General features: G+C 45.0%; 1 protein-coding gene across 1 annotated transcript in view; it reads left to right on the top strand.

Moving 5' to 3' along the window:
- The window catches only part of coq2 (coenzyme Q2 4-hydroxybenzoate polyprenyltransferase), a 44382-nt gene extending 20230 nt beyond the window's left edge, over positions 1–24152 (top strand). Inside the window, exons 5-7 of the mRNA XM_070871023.1 lie at positions 12473–12606; positions 16204–16392; positions 23816–24152. Coding sequence (XP_070727124.1) covers positions 12473–12606; positions 16204–16392; positions 23816–23965 — 473 coding nt within the window. The 3' untranslated portion in view covers positions 23966–24152. The remainder of the gene's footprint in view (positions 1–12472; positions 12607–16203; positions 16393–23815) is intronic.
- The last annotated feature ends 427 nt before the right edge of the window (positions 24153–24579 follow it).

The raw sequence follows: 24579 nt of genomic DNA, 5'->3' as shown, positions 1-24579 counted from the left end.
GCACTCATAGCATTCCTGCTGTGACAAAAGCCTGTGCTTCAAAAGGTTTTCTTATCAGCAGTATTAACAGGATTTTTGAGAACATAATTTAAACAAATCCCTTCCATATTACAGTTACAAAGTATTTACAGCACAGAAACAGGCCATTCAGCCCAACATGTCCATGTCGGTGTTTATGTTCCACACGAGCCTCCTCCCACCCCTCTTCATCTAATGCCATCAACATATCCTTCTATTCCTTTCTCCTTCATGTGCTTATCTAGCTTCCCCTTAAATGCATCTATGCTATTCGCCTCAACTACTCCTTGTGGTAGCGAGTTCCACATTCTAATCACCCTCTGGTTAAAAAAGTTTCTCCTGAATTCACTATTGGATTTATTAGTGACTATTTGGATACGCTCGTGGGATGGGTCCCATTAAATGAGTGCCTATTTCGAGTCTTTATGTGGCTTGTCCACAGTGTAAAGTCTAATGAATCATCACAGGCCAAGGGGGGCTGCGGGTACTCGGGTGTTAGGGAGGACCAGGTAGATTTTTGTGAATACAGGCGGCCAGCATAGGTCTCATCAAGCATAGAAGTCACCGCCAGGGTAGAGGTGAAACTGAGTCATTGCATGAGGTTAAGGGTAATCGCCCTTTAGTCATCATCTGATGCATACGAAGTTTTATTATAACAGACACACGTGATTATAACAAACAAACAAATAATCAACCAGGTACAACAACAACTATTTACACTCGCACCCCTGTGTGGAATCAGACCTGGTTCCATACCCACATCTTGGGGCTCTGGTAGTGAAATCTCGGACAGTATTTGGATAGCGCAGTCTCTTTGACTGTTTCTAGACGTGCTTCTCAGTGTTCTTTTTGACATAATCAACTTGAAGAATCCGGGACTACAAAAGGAGCGCCAAGAGCAGGAGAATCTGGGACTACAAAAGGAGCTAGCTGTGAGTAGGAGAATCCGGGACTACAAAAGGAGCTAGCTGCGAGCAGCACAAACGGACCTGCGAGGGGAGAGAAAAATCCAATCAAATTGTGACATGAAGGTGATTGGTGAGTATTTATCTCTTTGTTTTTCTAAACTTGGACAGTGGTTTAACTTGAGAGCTGGGATTACAGATTAAAACTATGCACACATAATTAAAAATCCAAAACTTAAAAATTCAAAACTTGAAAAACTAATTAATTAAATAAATACATTAGAGATGGCAGGGTTGGTGATGTGTTACAGCTGCAACATGTGGAAGCTGGTGGACACAAGTCTGATCGACAGCAACCGCATTTGCAGTATGTGCGACCCAACTGAGCCCCGATCTGCAAGGACCATCAGCAGGTCGGGGCCTTCAAAGAAGCAGTGTGTGGCCCGACCCGCCGTTAAGTGCGGCAGCCCCGACCTGCAAGGACCATCAGCAGGTCGGGGCCTACCACTTCAAGGTACAGCACGTGCTGGAGAGCAACGGCTGTGAAGAAAGCGACCGGATTGGATGTCATCAAGTTCCAGGTCACTGATTGGAGCATGGGCAGGTACAGCAGGAGAGGCGAGGTTGGGGCGCAGGAGCGGTGAGTGATTGTAGAGCAACGTGATCTGGACCCAGGAGAGGTGTGGGTGAGGGCCCAGCACGGGCCAGCCCACACTGCAATATGTGTGCGCACTAGGTCCGTGCAGCAGAGCTGGTCTCCAGTTGTCTTGGTTGATCCTTGCCACTGGACCAAGACCTAGCTCTGTCAAGCCCGTGTGGTGGCTGGTGTGCAGCGGCCACCACATGTTAAAAAAAATCCACGCACAGGCATCTTCCACCCTTCACTATTTAGTTCAGGACCTGGAATATTTGGATCCTTCATTGAAACACCTGTGAACTCATCCCTTTTTGGTGTGGAAGCAAGTCATCCTCGATACAAGGGACCACCTATGATGATGATGATGAATCTAGAATCTATTATTAGAGACATGGTAACAAGGCACTTGGAAAATCACTATGAATAGGCAGATTCAATACGGTTTTATGAACGGGAATTTTTTTTGACAAATGTGTTAAGATAAAAGTCCTGTTACATTGAAGCTGAAAAATAAGTACACTGAAATGAACTGGCTGAACTCATTGATCAGTGCTGACTTCAGATTGTCCACAATAAATGGGTTCCACAAACATTACATAGGATTACAAAGGATTATATGGCACAGAAACAGGCCATTCGACCCAACCAGTCCATGCCGGCATTTATGCTCAACTTGAGCCTCATCTGACTCTGTCGGCATAACCCTCTATTCCATTCTCCCTCATATGGTTATCTACCCTCCCCTTAAATGCATCTACACTACTTTGCCTCAACTACTCTGTGGTCGCAAGTTCCACATTTTCAACCATTCTCTGGGTAAAGATGTTCCTTCTAAATTCCCTATTTGATTTCTTGTTGACTATCTTATATTGATGGTCTTTAGTTATGTTCTTTCCCACACGTGGCAACACTCTGTATCTACTCTATCAAACCCTTTTATAATTTTAAAGACCTCTATTAGGTCACCCCTCAGCCTTTTTTCAAGCGAAAAGAGACCCAGCCTGTTCATCCTTTCCTGATGGGTATACCCTCGCATTTCTGGTATCATCCTTGTAAATCTTCTCTGCACCCTCTTCATTGCCTCTATATCCGTTTTATAATATGGAGACCAGAATTGTACGCAGTACTCCCAAGTGTGGTCTAACCAAGGTTCAATACAAGTTTAGCATAACTTCTACTTTTCAATTCTACCTCTCTAGAAATAAACCCTAGTGTCTGCTTTTTTTTATGGCCTTGTTAACCTGTGTCGCTTTTAGTGATTTGTGTATTTGGACTCCGAGATCCCTTTGCTCCTCTACCCTACCCAGACTCGCACCCTCCAAGTACTAAGTGACCTTCCTATTCTTCCTACCAAAATGTAATACCTCACATTTATCTATGTTGAATTTCATTTGTCAATTATGTGCCCATTCTGCAAGTTTATTATTATCCTCCTATAATTTGTTACAGTCCTCCACAGTATTAACTATCGCCCTCAATTTGGTGTCATCTGCAAATTTAGAAATTATGTTTTTGATTCCAAAGTCTAAATCATTAAATAAATTGTGAACAACAGCACTGACCCTTGTTGAACAGCACTACCCACCTTCTGCCACTGAATAGCTACTCATTACTCCTACTCTCTGCTTCCTGTCTTGAAGCCACCTAGCAATCCATTCTGCTACTTGTCTCCTGATTCTGCATTCTCTGACCTTGTTCATTAGTCTTATTGGGCCCAAGTTTCCACATGATTTGCGCCTGATTTTTAGGAGCAACTGGTAGAGAACGGACTATCTTAGAAATCGCAATTCTCCACATTTTTTTTTCTGCAGTTCTAGTCAGGTAGAACAGTTCTACTTTGGAACAGAATTTTTTCTTCAAAAGGGGGTGTGTCCGGCCACTGACACCTGATTTCAAAGTTTCCACAGTGAAAACGTACTCCAAACTAAGTTAGAATGGAGCAAGTGAAGATTTTTGTAGAACTGAAAAAACCTGTTCTACACATTAAAAAATCAGGCGCAGGTTACAAATTAGATGTCCAGAACGAGGGGGTGGGGGGGGAAGGGAAGTCATTAAATTTTACAATAAATCCTTATTTATACTTCTACAAATATTATACAAATAAATCCAACCTGAATAAACATTTATAAGCCAAGAAAAGATTAAATAAACCATCTTCCTACCTGTGTGAAAGTGCTTCAGGCACGGAGAATGCTGCAGTCAGCCTGAGGCGCCCGTTCTTCCCGCGGGGGGGGGGGGGGAGGAGGCGCCCGTTCTTCCCGCGGGGGGGGTGGGGGAAGGAGGCGCCCGTTCTTCCCGTGGGGGGGGGGGGGGGGGGGTAGGATGCGCCCATTCTTTCCCGCGGGGGGGGGGGGGGGGCGAGGCGCCCGTTCTTCCCGTGGGGGGGGGGGGGGGGGGAGGGAGAGGAGGCGCCCGTTCTTTCCAGCGGGGGGGGGGGGGTGGAAAGGAGACAGTGAGAAGGCTGCAAGTGCTGATGGCAATGTGCTTTTATTTTTAAAAAATTCAAAAATTAAACAGCTACAAAGAACTACAAAAATGGCCGAGTGCCAATGTTTTTTTCACACTGAGCATGCGCGAACGCTCCAATGCGCACGTGCAGCGTTGCCTGCAGGAAAAAAACTAATTTAAATAATACCTGCCCCCTTCCACTTACAAAATCGGCGCGAGTGTAGGCTCCGCCCCCCTGGGCGCTGCGCCAGGCAGACAAGGAGCTGCAGAACGCTCCAGAATCACGAGTTTTTTTTCGTTTTTTATCGTGTGGAAACTTGGGCCCATTAAGTGGTACCTTATCGAAGGCCTGTTGAAAATCTAGATAAATTACATCTACTGCATTACCCGTGTCTATTCTCTCTTACTACTTCAAAAAATGTAATGAGGTTAGTCAGCAAAACTTTCCCTTTTGAAATCAATGCTGACTATTCAGTATTATATTTTTGACTTCTAGATGTTCTTCTATTTTCTCCTTAAGTAGGGATTCCATTATTTTTCCTACCACTGATATTAAGCTGACTGGTCTATAGTTCCCTGATTTTTTTTTTTTTACTTCAAGTATGACCTTCCCGTGGAATCCGTGTTGACTAGTCTTTATTATATTTTCAATTTCTAGATGTTTTTCTATTACATCTTTGAGTAGGGATTCTATTATCTTTCCTACCTCCGATGTTAAGCTAATTGGTCTATAGTTCCCTGGACTTGTTCCAACTCCCTTTTTAAATATAGGAATCACATTAGCTGTCCGCCAGTCCTCTCACACTATTCACTAATGATTTATTATATATCTGTAATAGTGCCTCTGCTATTGCTTCCCTAACTTCTTTAATATGAGTGAATACAATCCATCTGGACCAGGGGTTTTATTCTCTCGTAAGTTTAATAGTTTAGCTTATCAATTATCTCCCTCCTTGGTCTTTGCTTTTAAGGTTATGTCCACCATGTTAGTCTCCCTGGTTAATACCGAGGCAAAGTAATTTAATATTTCTGTCATTTCGCTGTCATTATCTGAGAGATTATTATGTATATCCCTTCGTGGCCCAATGCCTACCCTGATTTCTCTTTTGTTATTTACGTGTCTGTAGAATGCTTTGCTACTACTTATTATATTCCATGATAATTTAATTTTGCAGTTTCTCTCTGCCTTTTTAATGGTTTGTTTGACTTCTTTCCTAACCTTTTTGTATTGTCTTTTGTCATCCTCTCCATGCACTTAGTGTATGCCTTCTCACTCTCCACCCCCAGCGCCCCTCTCTCTCTCACTCTCTCCCTAGCACCCCTCTCTCTCTCTCTCTCTCTCTCTCTCTCACTCTCCCCCCAGCACCCCTCCCTCCCTCTCTCTCTCTCTCTCTCTCTCTCTCCCACCCAGCGCCTCTCTTGGGTCCAGGACCGTCGCTAGCGGCAAGGGAGCGAGTCAGGACCTAGCGAGTCCTGAAGGCGGGGAAAAGAGAGTCGGTGGTGGGGAGTCGGTGCCGAGCGAGGGCGAGTCCTCGGGAAATCAGTGGCAACAGAGAAATCAGTGGAGTCTCGGGCCTCAGGTTCTGCTTCTTGGCATCACGTGGAAGGAATGATTTGGGGCGGGCGGCTGGAGCTTGACAGGGGGCGGGGCTCGTCACCTGTCTGTCAAAAACAGTGCAGTACGGGCAGGGTAGGGCTGTCTGTCAAAAGAATGCAGTATAAATATTTACTTTGGTGGTATATAAGTATTAGCGTGACCAGTCCCTCTTAGTTTTTATTTCAATCTACATGGATTATGTTTGTAACCTGTTGGTTATGTCCCTTTTTTCTACCGACGTGATGTTACCTCTAATTAGTACAGCTATCCCACCGCCTCCTTCCTTTCCTGTCCTTTCTGATTATGTTCTCACCTGCAATATTTAGTTGCCAGTCCAGTTTTTGATGTAGCCATATTTCAGTTATTCCTACTACATCTGGTTCGTTGATACAGATTATTGCTTTCAGTTCCTCCGTTTTATTTTGGATGCTGTGTATATTGCTGTGCAAACAGTTTAATTCACCTTTAATAATTGTACCGTTTACTTTATTTTTTTTAACAGTCCTTGAATAGTTTTGTCTCTTTTTTTAAAAGACAAAAGCATTGTAGAAACAAAGGCCCCAAGTTTCCACACGCGGCGAAAAAGGCGCACCTCAGAGCTGGGCGCCTGTTTCTCGCGCCGGAAAAAAAGTGCGGTATTCTCGAGCTCCTTGGAGCTCGATGTCTGCTTGGCGCGGCGCACAGGGGGTGGAGCCTACCACTCGCGCCGATTTTGTAAGTAGGAGGGGGCGGGTACAATTGAAATGAGGCTTCTTGGTGCCGGCAACCCTGCGCGTGCGTGTTGGAGCGTTCGCGCATGCGTAGTCTGAAGTAAACATTGGCACTCGGCCATTTTTAAAAGTACTGCAGAAAAAGTGAAGATTTGTTTCTTGGACCCCTGCAAAGGCTTGTATTTTAATTTTCTTGATATTTCTGTGTGTGAGGGAGTGCTTTTAGCAGCACTGCTGAATAAATCACCTGCTGAAATCAGTGAGTTCAGCTTTTCACTGCTAAACTTGCAGAACCGGTGCCTGCAAATTAAGGACTGTGTGTTTGGAGAAATAAAAGTGCCAATTCAACTTTGCAATGGATCAACGTTCACCAAGAAGAAAGAATTTCTTGCATGAGGAAGCAAACCATTGCATAATATGTGGTGTTGACAATGCAGCACCCATTTTGCAAATTTAAATATAAAGATGTCGATGTGGCTGCCTCTCCCTGTCCAAATGGCCTCAGTCAGTCCCCCTCACAGCTCGAAGGCTGCTGCTGTTCTTTCTTCGGCTCCCGACCAGCCACTGACGCCGCTGCAATACCATGGTCGAATGGCCTCAGTCAGTCCCCCTCACAGCTCGAAGACTGCTGCTGTTTTTTCTTCGGCTCCCGACCAGCCACTGACGCCGCTGCAATCCCATGGCCGATTGGCCTCATGTCTGCTCCTGATTCTTCGGCTGCCTTCAAGCCACTGACGCCGCCCCATAAGCGTGGCCGAACGGCCTAAAGAATTTTAAATCTGCAGCTGCGTGTGTCCTGTGTTCATTCTTCGGCTCCCGGCCAGCCACTGACGCCGCTGCAATCCCATGGCCGAATGGCCTCAAGTCAGTCTGGGTGCTGCATCTTCGCGGGGAATGAAGGCCTACCTCAAGCACTGCAGCTCAGCTCGAAGGCTGCTTGCTGCCTGCCGCTGCCGTCGAGACGAGACACTGACGCCACACCCCTGCCTGTCTCCAACATGAAAGGCCTGCCTCAAGCACTGCAGCTCAGCTCGAAGGCTGTTTGCTGCCGCTGCCGTCGAGACACTGACGCCACACCGCTGCCTGAAAGGCCTGCCTGAAGCACTTTCACACAGGTAGGAACATGGTTTATTTAATCTTTTCTTTGCTTATGAATTTTTATTCAGGTTGGATTTATTTGTATAATATTTGTATAAGTATAACTAAGGATTGATTGTAGAATTTAATGACTTCCCTTCCCCCCCCCCCCCCCCTCCACCTCGTTCCCTACGCCTAATTTGTAACCTGCGCCTGATTTTTTAAAGTGTAGACAAGGTTTTTTCAAGCGTACAAAAATCTTCACTTACTCCATTCTAAGTTAGTTTGGAGTACGTTTTCACTCACGAAACTTTGAAATCAGGCCGGACACGCCCCCTTTTGGAAAAAAAAATTCTGTTCCAAAGTGAAACTGTTCTACCTGACTAGAACTGGAGGAAACTAAATGTGGAGAATTCCGATTTCTAAGATACTCCGTTGTACACCAGTTGCTCCTAAAAATCCGGAGCAAATCATGTGGCAACGTGGGGCCGTTGTGTTATTCCTACACTGCTTGTAGGCAATGTTTACTGCATATCCAATCACATATCCGTGGCATAACTAAGACCGCCTATTTCCACCTCTGTAACGTCACCCGTCTCTGCCATTGCCTCAGCTCATCCGCTGCTGAAACCCTCATCCATGCCTTTGTTATTTTTAGACTTGACTATTCTAATGCACTCTTGGCTGGCCTCCCACATTCTACCCTATGTAAACTTGTGGTCATCCAAAGCTCGGCTGGCCGTGTCCTAACTTGCACCAAGTCCCGTTTACCTATCATTCCTGTGCTCGCTGACTTACATTGGCTCCTGGTTAAGCAACACCTCGATTTCAAAATTCTCATCCTTGTTTTCAAATCTTTCCATGGCCTCGCTCCTCCCTATCTCTGTAATCTCCACCAGCCCTATAACCCCCCAAGATATCTGCATTCTTCCAATTCTGTGCTCTTGAGCATCCCTGATTATAATCGCTCAACCATTGGTGGCCGTGCCTTCTGTTGCCGAAGCCCTAAGCTCTGGAATTCCCTGCCTAAACCTCTCTGCTTCTCTACCTTTCTCTCCTTTAAGCAGCTTTTTAAAACCTACCTCTGACCAAACTTTTGGTTACCTGCCCTAATTTCTCCTTGTGTGGCTTGGTGTCAAACATTTTGCCTTATAATGCTCCTGTGAAGCGCCTCGAGATGTTTTACTGCATTAAAGGCGCCATATAAATGCAAGTTGTTGTTGCATTATGAGTCATTCACATGGGCCTTTCATTATGTTATGGTGTTAGTCACATCCGTGCATGTAGAAATAATTACATTGGAGTTGTCCAGTTTTGGTGTTTCAATAGTCACATTTTTTTAGTGAGTCAATGCACACATATTCTACAAATACACATTGAATAAGTCATTTCTCAGAACTGGGACTAGATTTTCTTTTGTTAGACACTGGGAGTGAAATTGGTGTTGGGCGGTTGCGTAAAATGTACGATTGTGAATCGGCAGCCCGTTTTACATCCCCCTGATTTTTCATGTCCATGGATATTGGTCTTGAACTGACTTCTCAGTCCAGCTAGCTATCCAAATATTAGGCTGAGGCACTAAATGAGTACTTTGCATTTGTCTTCACCAAGGAAGAAGATGCTGCCAAAGTCTTAGTGAAAGAGGAGGTAGTGGGGATGCTGGATTAGAGTGCTGTCTCTGACCTGTTTGACAGTCAGCAACAAGATCATGGTTGGATGCTGGGGGATAAAAGATATGGCTCTGCCAGCTGGCTCATGACCCCTGCCCCCCCCCCCCCCCCGCGTAATCCCGTTAATGAAGCTGAGAAGTGTTCCAACGAAAGCCACATAGCTACACGCAACATCGTCGAAAAAAACAGTTGAAGTCCTAAAGCAGCACGTCAGATGCCTGGACCACTCTGGAGGCAGTCTACATTACCATCCTGACCAGGTCGCTGAGTTTATTGTATGTTGCGTGTTACATTACCTGGCTATAAGGAGAGAACAACCATTTGCCAGATGGGGCTGCCGGTCCACCTCAAGAAGGATTGGAGGCGGAAGAGGTAGACGACGAGGAGCAGGAGGAGGCTGATGAGCACTTCTGGGAAGACAATCAAGCTGGCGATGAACCCATGCCCCCACACCCACCGAAAGACTGGAAAAACCCCTTGGGAGTTACGCAGCTGCAAAACTGTTGCGTGAGCAGCTCATAAGTGAACGCTTTGCATGAACTTACATTGTGGACAGTTACAGTTATCGAAAACAACGGTTGCGTTTGCATTGAGTTATGTTACATCCTTGCCTGGTCTGGTCGGCCATTGTTTTACAACAGTTTTTGCGTAACTTACGTTAATGCGTTATTACATTATAAGAAAATGCACAATTGTAAATTGTAAAAAAAAAATTTACCTAACAAACAAAATTTATATTATAATAACAACCCACCCACTCAACATCCACCATCCACCCACCCACCCAACCTCCCCAAACCACACCCCAACAGTAAAACAACAACAATAACAAACATTAACAATAACCAAACGATGTCAGCACCTGCGGCCACGTTTCCCTCCAGATCCTCTGCCACCCCGTACATTAACCCCACCCACCCAATTTAATCCCCGGTTGGCACCAAGACATCGTGGGCGTGTAACTGGCAATGGCAAGACTTCCTGCCGTAGTGGTGGAGCTGGTGGCGCGATCGCCTGGTCGGGGGCGGGGTGTAGGAGGGGAAGGCGAAGCAGGGGGTTCGCCTTCCGAGTCAGAAGGAATTGCTTCCTCCTGACCTGTTTGCGTGCTGGCGTTTGCAGTCAGCGGCATCATAGCACATTCAGGTGCAGCACCGTGTTCCGCCAACAAAGCATGCCGCAAGGCATTGGTGGCGGCGGTCTGCTCACGCATCTCCACGAGCGTCTGCTGTGACACCCTGGAGTAGGCCTCCATGAAGGCCAAACGCCTGGAGATGGTCGCAACTTATCGCGACGGTCTCCTCACACAGTTGAGCCAAGCCCTCCATGCAATCGGCCAGAGTAGGCGTGTACGTTACTCGCTGACGTGAGCTCTGTGGGGTCTGCGAGAGCACTAATGTTCGCCTTGGCATCACCAGCTGCACGCCGCTTGGTCCCGCTGCTTCTTCTGTCGAAGATGCTGACGTTATGGCCACAGGTCCAACAGGTGACGAGTCCTCCTCCTCTGCATCTGCTTCCAGTTCAGAAGTTGGTGATCTGGCCTGGTCTTCATAGTCGTCTTCTTCCTCCTCCTCTCCACCCGTTAGGACCACTTGCATGAATGAGGGTTCAGCAGTTTTGCCTTCATGCACATCGGTATTGTAGGACCTGCAAAACATAACTGAGCTTATTGGAATGGAAGGGTACATTTTTGCGCTGCACTGGCATACGAGGTAGGAGCATGACTACTACAGTAAATGAGACCAAGAAACATTACATAACAATGCATCATATGTTAGTACATATAGTAGTACATCTATGTGGAATTGAGTAACACAGAGCTGTGGAGGCAGGATCAGTCGGAGATAGACAGATTGATTAAGAGGAGCGTACATTTGTAAATTGTAATGAAATGACGTTCCATTACTTTAACACTGCTTGACACATTACTCACGTGACACATTAGAGGGGTTTGCAGCACCATGGGCGGTGACCACTCGACTGTGGCTCCCAACCAGAGCCGCCGCACGCTCCTCGATCCCAGTTAGCTGCTGTATGGCAGCAGGGCCCCCTCCGGTGTGCCTCTGCTGCGCCCTGTTGTTTGATATCTTCCTCTGCAAAAATTGCAGAGTGCATGGCATAAGCTATAGGTATAGGTACTATCAGGGAAAGACAACATTTTCCAACTGTATATGCTAATGGAGTTTTTATCCACAATTTATGCATAGTTATAACAAATATCAGGGATAGGAGTTAATGACTGACACAAACATCTCTCTCGAATACAATCTCCATTGAAGTCAGCAATGACAGGAGCTAATGTACAAAATTGTCCCACTGTACAAAATATAATTCAATTCAGGAGATTTAATATTATAATTACAATGTTCATCAAACTTACACTTGCTGACTCAACCAGGCTGTTCCAACGCTTGCGGCATTGACTGGGCCCCCTCGTCTTGTGGGACGCTGAGGAGACGACGACCGCAATCTGGCTCCATATTTTTCTGTAGGCCCGGGGTGGAGGTTTCCCAGTGCCACCCCAGGTTAACTCGATTCACCTGGAGTGCACCTCCTGAATGAGGTCCTCGTTCGCCTCGTCAGAAAAAGGCTTTGCCCTCTTGCGCCCTCCACACTATTCGATGAGGACATATTGTATTTTCCTTTTTATCTATATTTTCTCTTTGCCTTTTATATCACTATTCCCTTCTGTTACTGTGTGCTCTGTTTTTTTTTAAATCAAATCACTTCTAATCTGTTTTCTTTATCTCTTTTTCCTCTTTTATTTCTCACTCACTCTCTTTCCTCCACTGCTTTCTCTTCTCTCTCTCTCTCTCTCTCTCTCTCTCTCTCTTTCCCCGCCCGCCCCCCCCCCCACCCACCACCACAAACGGCCGCCTGCACATGTGTGGATGATCCCTGACCTCCCAAAACGCGAGAAAAGCTGTCTACTGGGGAAAGAAATCGCATGCGCAGAAGGCCGTTGCTAGGGAAGCTTTTGCCTTCCACATCTCTGGTCTATCGCTGGGCCCACGTAACATCACTGGCCTATCGCTTTGCCCATTTGACATCGCTGGGCTATCGCCGAGGCGAAAATCGCGGACCAAAAAATGGGCGATGTGCCAGCGATCAGTAAGGCTGACATATCACCAAGACTGGAACATTGCCAGCAAAGTGGAAAGTCTATCCCTGATTCTATAAGTATATGTGGAGCTCTTCTGCCTCGGTGAGGCTGCTATTAGAGAAGATTTTCTTGCTTGTTGATGTCACGTTTATATGGGAAATTCTGTTTGCCCAAGATACTTCCCATGGTGTTATAAAATGGGCTGTCAGTTTACGATTGCCTACACAGCCAATTTCACTCCACTGAGGTATTTCTTGCACCAATTTTTTAATAGCTTTACGTATAATGTTTTCTGAATTATTGTCTCTAGGTCTTACGTTCAACTGGGGAGCACTTTTAGGATGGTCTGCTGTGAAGGGTTCGTGTGATTGGTCAATCTGCCTGCCACTTTATATCTCCGGTATCATGTGGACATTGATATATGACACTATTTATGCACATCAGGTAACGTTATAAGTTCATCTAACTCTCAGTTCTCTAACTTCCTGACATGCAGCACCACAAGAGTTTCTAAAACCTAAACCAGACCATGTTTGTCAGGTACAGCTATAGCAGCATCTCAACATACTGCAGCAGTCCAAAAAGTACGCAAACAACGTGCATTTATAAAGCCTTTAAGATAGAAAAGGTTCCAAGGTGATTTTTTTAGATCGAGGTGACTATTTGTACTAACGCTTTTCTGTTCCTTCTGTGTCCTCTGGACTCCGACACCGCCCAGAAGTGGGCCCCGCAATTATCCGACCGTCCGTTGTTTCTCCGAGCCTTGGGGCGGCAGTGGCCGGGGGAGAGAGCCCGTGGGCGGTGGCAGCGGAGGGGGAAGAGAGAAAAGAGCGGGGGGGGGGTGGAGGGGAGGAGAGAGAAGGAGCCTGGGGTGGGGGGGGGGGAAGAGGGAAGGAGGCTGGGGTGGGGTGGGGGGGAGGGGAGAGAGAAAAAGAGGGGGGGTGGGAAGAGAGAAAAGAGCGGGGGGGGGGAGGAAAGAGAGAAAAGAGCGGGGGTGGGGGAGGAAAGAGAGAAAAGAGCGGGGGGGGGAGGAAAGAGAGAAAAGAGCGGGGGGGGGAGGAAAGAGAAAAGAGCGGGGGGGGGAGGAAAGAGAGAAAAGAGTGGGGGAGGGGGAAGAGAGAAAAGAGCGGGGGGGGGCGGTGGAGGGGAGGAGAGAGAAGGAGCCTGGGGTGGGGGGGAGAGAGAAAAAGAGGGGGGGTGGGGGAGAGAGAAAGAGGGTGGGGTTGGGGGGGGGGAAGAGAGAGAGAGAGAGAGAGAGAGAGCCTGTGGAGTGGGGGAGAGAGAGAGAGAGAGAGAGAGAGCCTGTGGGGTGGGGGGGGAGAGAGAGAGAGAGAGAGCCGGTGGGGGGGAGAGAGAGAGAGAGAGAGAGAGCCTGTGGGGGGGGGGGGGGAGGCGGAGAGAGAGAGAAAGAGCCTGGGGTGGGGGGGGGGGTCGGAGAGAGAGAGAGAGAGAGAGAGAGAGAGAGAGAGCCTGGGGTGGGTGGGGGGGGGGGGGGGTCAGAGAGAGAGAGAGAGAGCCTGGGGTGAGGGGGGGGGAAAGAGAGAGAGAGAGAGCCTGGGGGGAGAGAGAGCCTGGTTGTGCGGGGGGGAAGACGAGAGCGAGCCTGGTGACGGGGGGGTGGGGAGAGATCGAGCCGGGTGGGGGGGGCGGTGTCGGGGGGGAAGAGAGAGAGAGAGAGAGAGAGAGCCGGGGGGAGGGGGAAACTCTGGGAAGGCGGATCACATTCTTCCAACCTCCTTTACCCCCACACCCGATTTCTCGGAAAGCTCGGTGCGTGTGTTACAAGGGACATCATTGGATTGGATGAAATCCATATGTGAAGACACTGTCACTATTCATTTCATACCCAATTTCGAGGGACTGCCTATGATGATGATGATGATGATGATGATGACCCAATAAACCTGTTAACAATCCGCAAACAATGCCCCATCTATGGCGGGGGTGGGTAAGGTGTGGTGAGGGACATCGGCTGGGGGAGTAAAGGACTTCGGCTGGAACTTGGTGGCTTTTGCTGGGTTGTTCGCGATCTGCCCTCTCTGGCTTCTGAAGTCAGAATAAATCAAATTACAATTTGCAAAGTCGCTCTGAACTTGGGGGCTGGGCAGTTCCAGTTATACATTCCAGAGAAACTTCAGGGTATGGTTTATCTTCCAACGCGACCAATCATCAATAGGTCATGTGGTAATGGAGAGTCAATCAGAGACACGATGGCCATTTTGTTAGTACAAATAAGCACATTTTTGTATTCGATCCGAGGATGTGGGTATTGCTGGCAAGGCGATCCCTAATTGCCCTTGAGAAGCTGTTGGTGAGCCGTCGCCTTGAACCGCTGCAGTGAAGGTTCCATAGTGCTGTTAGGAGAGAGGTCCAGGATTATGACCCAGCGATGTTGAAGGAATGGTGATATATTTCCAAGTCAGGATGATGTATGACTTGGAGGGGAACTTGGAGGTGATGGTGTTCCCATGCATCTGCTATACTTCTAGGTGATAAAGGTTGCCGGTTTGGGAGGTGCTGTCGAAGCAACCTTGGTGAGTTGCTGTAGTGCATCTTGTAGATGATACACACTGCAGACATGGTGCGCCAGTGGTAGAGTGAATGTTTAAGGTGGTCAATGGGGTGCCAAGTTGCTGGAGAAATATCATCAACGATGTCTCTGCACGATCCTACAAATCCCCTGGGAGGATATGCACACCAACATCTGCGTCCTCATTCAGGCTAACATTCCCAGCATTGAAGCACTGACCACACTCGATCAGTTCCGCTGGGCAGGCTACATAGTCGGCATACCAGACATGAGACTCTGAAAGCAAGTGCTCTACTCGGAGCTCCCTCACGGCAAACGAGCCAAAGGTGGGCAGCGGAAACGCTACAAGGACACCCTCAAAGCTTCCCTGATAAAGTGTGACATCCCAAGACCGCCCTAAGTGGAGGAAGTGCATCCAAGAGGGCGCTGAGCACCTCAAGTTTCAATGCCGAGAGCATGCAGAAATCAAGCGCAGGCAGCGGAAAGAGCTTGCAGCAAACCAGTCCCTCCCACCCATCCACCCCTTTCCTCAACGACTATCTGTCCCACCTGTGACAGAGTCTGTAGCTCTTGTATTGGACTGTTCAGCTACCAAAGAACTCACTTCAGGAGTGGAAGCAAGTCTTCCTCAATTCTGAGGGACTGCCTATGATGATGATGATTTGTCCTGGATGATATCGAACTTGTTGTTGGAGCTGCACTCGTCCAGGTATTGCATCACACTCCAGACTTGTGCCTTGTAGATGATGGAAAGGCTTTGGGGAGTTAGGAGGTGAGATGCACGCCAAAGAAAATCCAGCCTTTGACCTCTTGTTGCCACAGTATTTATGTGGCTGGTCCAGTTAAGTTTCTGGTCAGTGATGAGCCCCCAGGATGTTGATGGTTGGGGGATTTGGCGATGGTAATGTCATTGAATGTCAAGGGGTGGTGGTTAGACTTTCTCTTGTTGGAGATAGTCATTGCCTGGTACTTGTGTGGCGTGAATGTTATTTACTATTTATCAGCCCAAATCTGAATGTTGTCCAGGTTTTGTTGCATGCGGGCATGGATTACTTCATTATCTAAGGAATTGCGAATGGAACTGAACACTGTGCAATCATGATGGTTGGGCCTAGGACGCTGCCCTGAGAAACTCTACAGCGATGTTTTGGGGCTGAGATGATTGGCCTCCAACAACCACAACCATCTTCCTTTGTGCTAGGTATGGGAGGAGTGGCAATAGAGCAACATCTATAGAAATTGCCATAGCTTTTAGTGTATACTATGTGTAGATATTTTTATTTTTTAAATATTGAAGTTGGACTCATACCATGCATATTGTATAAACCAAATTTGGGTGCAAACTTTTTTTTCCTTTCCATTGGAGAGACATGTCTCTAGATACTTATGAACTCTTAACTGCGTTGGTTTTGGGTGCATGGGCATCCTGAGATGATAAATAACAGTTATCTATATTTTAAGGTATGACTGACCGCTGTTGAGCTTGTGCTATTGTGGGTTTCTGGATCTAGGATAAAACAGACGATGTTCTAGTAGGAGTGAAATCAACTGCGCTGAGGTTTCAAGAACAGACCAAACAATGGCTAATGGGATTTAGCACAATCATGCTGACAGGATTGACGGTAGTAGGACTAAACAGTGAACAGACGTTGCCCTACTATGCTGCAGTAGTGGCTGTTGGAGCTCACCTGGCCCATCAGGTATGAACTTTTACAGCTTTCAGTACAGTACTTACGAATGGTACTAAAGATGTCCTTTGAAATGACATGAGGCTGGAGTTGGGCTAGAATTATAGCTTTAATTTTTATTTTTTGACCCTTTTCTGAAAACTGAGAGCAGCTGCACTTTTGCTCGTTGTTGATAGTCCTTTTATAAAGTATTTTGTTTGTTCTAATGAAGCCAAATCCCCCTCACAAGTTGCAACAAAGGGCTGTAATACAATAACAAAGTAGTGGAATTTAAGGGGAACTGTTATCAAATTTAGTCAAAATCATATAATTAGTAATAAGTGCTGAAGATGTACAAACTTAGCATTTACATGTGAGCCAGTAGATCCTGCATAAGTTGTATTTTGCAAGAATTTAACAATGAATTCGCAGTTAGGCTTCTGGTTTTGGACAGCAAATGTTGGTCTGTAACAATTTAAAGCTTTAGTGGCTCACAACAGTTAACATTGAACATAATGGTCATTAATGAATAATCAGTTAACACAAAAGATCGTTGAATTGGAATTCATAATACAAGCAAATACTGCCTGTGTTGTGTTGGGCAGTGACCCGTATATTTGCAAATTCAATGAAAAGATTTCTGTTATACCATCAGATGTCATTTTCATGAAAATAATGTTTTGGTTGCTTCCCCAGTGGCAACAACAACAACTTGCATTTGTACAGTACTTTTAATGCAGAAAAATGTCCCAAGTAATGTAGCATATTAATCTGTTGACTGGCTAGGTTTTCACTTGCAATCCCTTACACATTGTGGTGGAAATTTGGTCATGTCTCTGTTGTGGCAGTAAATTTTGCGCCGGCAAATGGATTGCGTCTGCAAAATTCATCAACCGGGCCCAGAGTTTGGAGCGGAACGCTAAGGGAAGCGTGCACACCTCTTTTATGGCGCTAGGCCGGCTGAGCAAGTGAAAATCCCGAGCTAAACCGGGGTGGGGGGGGGGGCGGGGAGCTAAAAATCGAGCCGATGTCGCAAACAGGGTCATTACACACCGGCTCGCCTCTTCCGGGTGATAATGCTCTGCGCCCCCTCGAAACCAGCACTGCACGTGCTTACCGCCACTATTGCTGCCCCTCCAGGGCGCTAAGAAGAGCAACAAGAGACCACTATTTCCAAAATGTTCTTTGTGTCTTCTTCTGTGAAGAGAGATACAAAGTATTTATATAATATCTCTACCATTTCCTTATTCCCCACTATAATTTCTCCAGTCTCTGTCTGTAAGGGACCCACATTTATTTTTCACTAACCTCTTAAGAATATAAAAAATAGGAACAGGAGTAGACCATTTGGCCCCTTGTGCCTGCTCCAATAAGATCATGGCTGATCTGATCATGATCTGATCATGGACTGAGCTCCACTTCCCTGCCTGCTCCCCATAACCCTTTACTCCCTTATTGCTCAAAAATCTGTCTATCTCCGCTTTAAATATATTCAATAACCCAGCCTCCACAGCTCTCTCAAGAGAAATTTCTCCTCATCTCAGTTTTAAATGGGCGGCCCCTTATTCTATCCTTTTCGGTCCTTCCTCTGTTTATTTTTCAATCCCTTAACTCATTGATTAAGGAGATAGACTGTTGATGCTGTCATTCACCAATGTCCCAGATGCTCTGTTGCAACATGCAGGAATAGTCTTATTATGAACTATGAACAAGGGATGGGAAGCTTTATTTAAAAATTAGTAACATTGATATCTCACCTTCTGTAATTTAATCACTAATTTGTCACACGCCTACTCCAGAATCATTGATCAGGTTAATTGCCTTCTTCAATGAATCACCGTTGCAAACCTGAAAAGTATATATTATTTCTAAAGCCTGTCTGTATATCTGTATATTTTCCCTCTATGTAACCAAAATAGACCATGGTGTACCTCAAAGCACTTGAATAACTCAGTCCCTTGCTTTTTGTAGTATATATTAATGATTTAAATTTAAATGTAGGGGTTGTGATAAAAACATTTGCAGATGATACGAAAATTGGACGTGTGGTTGACAATGAGGAGGAAAGCTTTAGACTGCAGGACATTATCGATGAACTGGTCAGTTGGGCAGAAAAGTGGAAAATGGAATTCAATCGGAAAGGTCTGAGGTAATGCATTTGGGGAGGGGCAACAAGGCAAGGGAATACACAACAAATGGGAGAATATTGAGAGGTGTGGAGGAACAGAGGGACCTTGGCGTGCATGTGCACAGATCCTTAAAGGTAGCTTTTCAGGTTGATAAGGTCATTAAAAAAGCACACGGTGTGCAGAAGATAAAGGTACGTGGAGTCAGAGGAAATGTATTAGCATGGATAGAGAATTGGCTAACTAACAGAAAGCAGAGAGTCGGGATAAATGGGTCCTTTTCAGGTTGGAAATCGGTGGTTAGTGGTGTGCCACAGGGATCAGTGCTGGGACCACAACTGTTTACAATATACATAGCTGACCTGGAAGAGGAGACAAAGTGTAGTGTAACAAAATTTGCAGATGACACAAAGATTAGTACACAGAGAGGCTGCAAAGAGATTTAGATAGGTTAAGCGAATGGGCTAAGGTTTGGCAGATGGAATACAATGTCGGAAAATGTGAGGTCATCCACCTTGGGGGGGAAAAAAAGCAGTAAAAGGGAATATTATTTGAATGGGGAGAAATTACAACATGCTGCGGTGCAGAGGGACCTGGGGGTCCTTGTGCATGAAACCCAAAAAGTTAGTTTGCAGGTGCAGCAGATAATCAGAAAGGCGAATGGAATGTTGGCCTTCATTGCGAGAGGGATGGAGTACAAAAGCAGGCAGGTCCTGCTGCAACTTACAGGGTATTGATGAGGCCGCACCTGGAGTACTGCGTGCAGTTTTGGTCACCTTACTTAAGGAAGGATATACTAGCTTTGGAGGGGGTACAGAGACGATTCACTAGGCTGATTCCGGAGCTGAGGGGGTTACCTTATGATGATAGATTGAGTAGACTGGGTCTTTACTCTTTGGAGTTCAGAAGGATGAGGAGTGATCTGATAGAAACATTTAAAATAATGAAAGGGATAGACAAGATAGAGGCAGAGAGGTTGTTTCCACTGGTCGGGGAGACTAGAACTAGGGGGCACAGCCTCAAAATACGGGGGAGCCAATTTAAAACCGAGTTGAGAAGGAATTTCTTCTCCCAGAGGGTTGTGAATCTGTGGAATTCTCTGCCTAAGGAAGCAGTTGAGGCTAGCTTGTTGAATGTATTCAAATCACAGATAGATTTTTAACCAATAAGGGAATTAAGGGTTATGGGGAGCGGGCGGGTAAGTGGGTCTTTCTTCGTCGAGTAATAGGCTATAGGTCTTTGCCGGCCCCCATGTTCCTGCATTACCACGGCGAAATAGCTTCCATCATCCTGACCACAATATAGGTGGAAAGGTTTATTGGGATCTGGCAATCCTAGGGCAGGGGCTGACATTCAAGCTCTTTAGTTCCTTGTATGCCTCTTCCTGTTCCAGTTCCCAATCTATCTTCTGTAGGGTCCACCGGTTCCTTTAATTAATTTCTGCATTTGTTGTGTATGGAGGTATAAAATTCTGACTATAATTAAAGAGTCCTAATACCTTCCTTACTCCCCTGGTTTACAATGTTCAGGTAACATTCTGATACCCACTCATCTTAAACACTCCTGACACTCGATGCCACCTCCTAGGGGCTGCTTTACATAGTTGTTGTACCCTTATTAGCTCATAGGGGGTTAATCCTGTCATTCAATTTGGTGTGGCGTGTAACTTCATTAGTATCGTGGGTAGTAATTCTGGCCAGGATTGGCTGGTTTCCTGTATTCAAAGACAAGTGATAGTTTATAAACTATCTTAACATTCAAGTTCTCGCAAATCATTTCCAAGGTCACTTCCTTAACTTATCTTGTCTCCCCCAAATAGTTTTTCTGTCTCTTATCAGAGAAAATGACATTTTTAGATTGTTTCCAAACTTTTTCGGGTTTTTTTCCTACACTGTTTAGTATCATTTCTTTTAAAAAGGTTTCCAAACCCAAGATTTTCCAATACAACCAAAATGTTTATCAAGGAGAATCACCTGAAATATCTCAAAATCCTCAATATCAAATATTGTACTGCCAATCTTTTATATAAAACTCTTTTTACTGAGCTAGAAGCTTTCACATCATTTAACAAAAGATATTACACAAAGGAAAACGGGGGCATAGCTTCCCCCAGCCCGTAGCCTCGAGAGACCCATGCAGGCTTTTTTTAAAGGCATTACAATTTCCCTTCTTTCTTTATCTCATTCCTAGACTAAATTTATTGCCTTTCAACCCAGTGTAATCAATGATTACGTGTTTTCTTTTGACAAGTAAGTGAGCAGGTCGGAATTTTTTAAAAAACGAGACCACGCATTTTTTTTTAACTGTAATCCAATTAGAACGTCCAAGAGCTGAAGATTCTGTGTCGGTTCTATTTTTGGTCTTTTGTTTAACAAACCCATCCTTTGTGCATTTCATCGCTCCGTAAATCATAATCAAAATAAATCCGCACCTGCGTTTCTAACTTAAAATGTAATTCAGTTCTAGGTAAACGATGAATATAAAACTTCCCACATCCATGATAAAAGGGTTAATCAGCTAGCTTCTGCACAGAAGTGGGTGGAGCTTAAACAAACATAACAGACACTTTACTTTAAAGACAGACATTCACACCAACTTTCATTCAACAAAGCTTATTTTCTCTCTCTTATTTTTTTTAACAACTTATTTTCTGGTTCCCTTGTTTTTCTTCGGTAATCTCTGTCCCAACTGTCCGGTTGGCGTCATTCTCAAACTATTTACTTCTACTCTTAACCTCCGTAATTGGCACTGACTTATTACCATTAATCCTGCTTTGGTTGTTTTCTTATTTTTTTCTGTTTCTTTCTACACCTATCTTTCCACCTCCTTTTCTCCTTGCATTTGTGAAACACACTATAACCACCTCCTTCCCTTTGTTTCCCTTTCTTTGCAACCACCAGTTGAGTTTCCAGGGTATCTTTTTTTTCTTCATCTTATCCTTCCTTAACCATCTTCCTCTTAACCTTTTCATATTTATCTCAGAAACTTTTCCGGTAGTTTCTACCTCACCCCTCCAAGGGCCTTGGCAGTTTCCTTTGCCATTTCTTACACCGGAGCATTTTCCCCAGTTCCCGTTTGTCCGCCTTTACTTAGGCGGAGCCTTTTTCCGCCTTTACATATGTGGAATCTTATTTCTGACTGAATAGCTAGTCCGCCCTCACCAGGGATTTCCCGGTGTCTTCCCGGTGTCTCGTGTAAGTACTTATTCTCCCGACACACGTATTTACTTACAGTGCCCTGACGCGTCCCTCAACTGGATTTACCGGCTGCACGAACTCCACTTCAGATTTGTTGGATCTCTGGCCGGGGATCTTGGGAGGAGAATTTCTCAAGGCAATTCTCTACTAACTTGATTTTAGGTTGGTTCAGCTTTTGAGTCATATTTGCCTATTCAGCAGATCCTGCCGACCTCGTCACGTTGTAAGGGTTAACTTCAAACCACCACTCGGAGTCCGTTAGCCTTAAAGTAAATGCAGTTTTATTAATTACAAGCTAGCAGGGGAGCTATTCCGTAAGGAACGCTCAAAGAAGTGGTCGGAGGCATCTTCCTTTATACAATTTCAGATTAAGTCATTATGTAATTACGCAAGTTAGAATTAATACATGATGATTGATTAGTACATTGGTACAGCGCTTCCTCCAGTCTGGCTTCCGTATGCCTTAAATGGTAAGTCCGGAAAGTTGCTATAGTGTCCATTTCTATTCTACCCTTATCTTGTTATGGCTTCAGTTTCTATGTTATCTGTCTTTACTTTCCTCCCAAGATCTTTTGGTCTATGAACTAAAACTTTTGCTTTCTGTGGAATGTTCCCACAGTCTGTAACCCAGACGTTGTGGGTTCCATTTTAAAATAGCACAATTAATTATTATAAAGACTTGTAATTTACCTCTTCAATGATGATGAAGATTTTTAAAGGACAGAAAAATAAATTTTTTCCAATAATTTAAACATTTAAAATCCTGTTAAATAAAAGTTTATTTTTAGACCCTTTAAAATATGTATATTTATTTTTCAAAAAATTAAATTTTAGTTTTAATTAATTAATTAAATTCCATTTTGATTAATTTTAAATGTGATGTTTTTTTAATAATAAGTGTTTGTGTGTTTTGGGGGGTATTCCCATTCATACTTACGGTGATTCTGACAAACGGAATCACCACAAGTATGAATAGGAATACCCCGACTTGGATTGGTTGGGCCGGCCCACGTGATCCCAGGGACGCGTGCGAAGCGCCTAATTCCCTGGAACATGTGGGCCTCTATGCAGGCCTACCCGTAGAGACCCAGGACCACCAGGTAGATTCATTGAAAATGTTCAGGTTGGAGGCATCAGCTCAGTGGAAGCCTTCGACCTCAATTTCTGGGCCTATATTAGCAGAAAGTATTGGCTTGGATGTAGAAATGTGATACAATGACAGTTCATTTTCAAATGTGCATTGTATAAATAGTGAAACTACAAGATGGTAGTGATAGATTTGAAATCGTTCAAACAAAATCTGGCATTTAGGAACGTGAATTCAGAGGAGAAATTGCAAGAACTGAACTTGTTTCTGTTGGATGAAATCAGACTGAGACAAGAGAATAGAAATTAACGATGTCTCAATATTTATGCAGCCCACAATTGAAATCCTCTTCACTGGCGAGCTGCCTGGGGACACCCAGCAGGTGTCTGCAGCTCGCTGGTCTTTGTAAATGTGACTTGGGCTTACCCATTCAAGCGCAGGGATCATTCCCAGCGTGTCAGCAGTGACTCATTTGGTAGCACTCTCGTCTCTGAGTCAGAAGGTTTTGGGTTCAAGTCCCGCTCCAGAGAATCAAGCACAAAATCCAGCCTGACACTTCAGGGCTGTACTGAGAGAGTGCTATACTGTCGGAGGTGCCGTCTTTTGGATGAGATGTTAAACCGAGTCCCTGTCAGCTCTCTCAGGTGGACATAAAAGAGCCCATGGCACTATTTCGAAGAAGAGCAGGCGAGTTATCCCCGGTGCCCTGGCTAATATTTATCCCTCAATCACATTGCTGTTTGTGGGAGTATGCAGTGTGAAAATTGGCTGCCGTGTTTCCTATATTACAACAGTGACTGCACTTCCAAAAAAAGTACTTCATTGGCCGTAAAGCACTTTGGGACGTCTGGCGGTCGTGAAAGGCGCTATATAAAATGCACATCTTTTTTATACCAATCATACTACACTTTTTTATGCCAACTCTCTTTCAACTATCCTCTTAAATAAGAAAATAATTTTATTGAAATGTATTTTTTTTAAACTGTAAAATTTGTGCCTTTTTATGCTGATTTATCTAAATGCAAACCTTGTTCTTTCCAAAACAGATATACTCACTGGACATAAGTAACCCTCAAGATTGCTGGAAGAAATTCTGTTTGAATCGCACATTGGGATTTATACTGTTTTCCGGAATTGTGCTTGGAAATTTGTGGAAAGGAAAGAAGACTGATAAAACTGCAAAGGTGCAACGCTGATCTGTAGTTATCAGCTACCTTTGAACCAGAACTTAAAACAATGCTGTAAAGCAGACAAAGATACTATAATCCATATCGTACCTTTATTGCTATTATATAAACGGAAAGAACTCATTTATTCGAAGTACAGTTTTAAAAGCGAGTGTTTTGAATTATTCAACTGTGTATTAAAAAGGGTCAAAATTCAGTGATTTTCTCTTCTTGCATCTTTAAGGCTTTACCCAAATATTTCTCTTGTGATTAGCATCAGAAACTACTCCTGTAAATAGGTCCTTGCTCACTACAAACCAATGTAACTTTAGACACACACAATTTGGTCATGTAGCACTGCGAGCTGTTTTTTTTTTAAATCATTCACGGAATGTGGGCCAGCATTTATTCCCCATCCCTAATTGCCCTTGACAAGGAGGGGCTGAGCCACCTTCTTGAACTGCTACAATCCATGCAGTGCAGGCACTCCCACAGTGCTGTTAGATAGGGAGTTACAGGATTTTGACCCAGAGATGATGAAGGTGCGATGATATATTTCCAAGTCCGGATGGTGTGTGACTTTGAGGGAAACTTGTAGGTGATGGTGTTCCCATGCGCCTGCTGCCCTTGTCCTTGTAGGTGGT

This window comes from Pristiophorus japonicus, chromosome 2 (genome assembly GCF_044704955.1).
Source record: "Pristiophorus japonicus isolate sPriJap1 chromosome 2, sPriJap1.hap1, whole genome shotgun sequence".
Taxonomy (NCBI): Eukaryota; Metazoa; Chordata; class Chondrichthyes; family Pristiophoridae; genus Pristiophorus; species Pristiophorus japonicus.
Note: the sequence above shows the minus strand (reverse complement) of the source record. Positions and strands in the feature narration are given on the sequence as shown.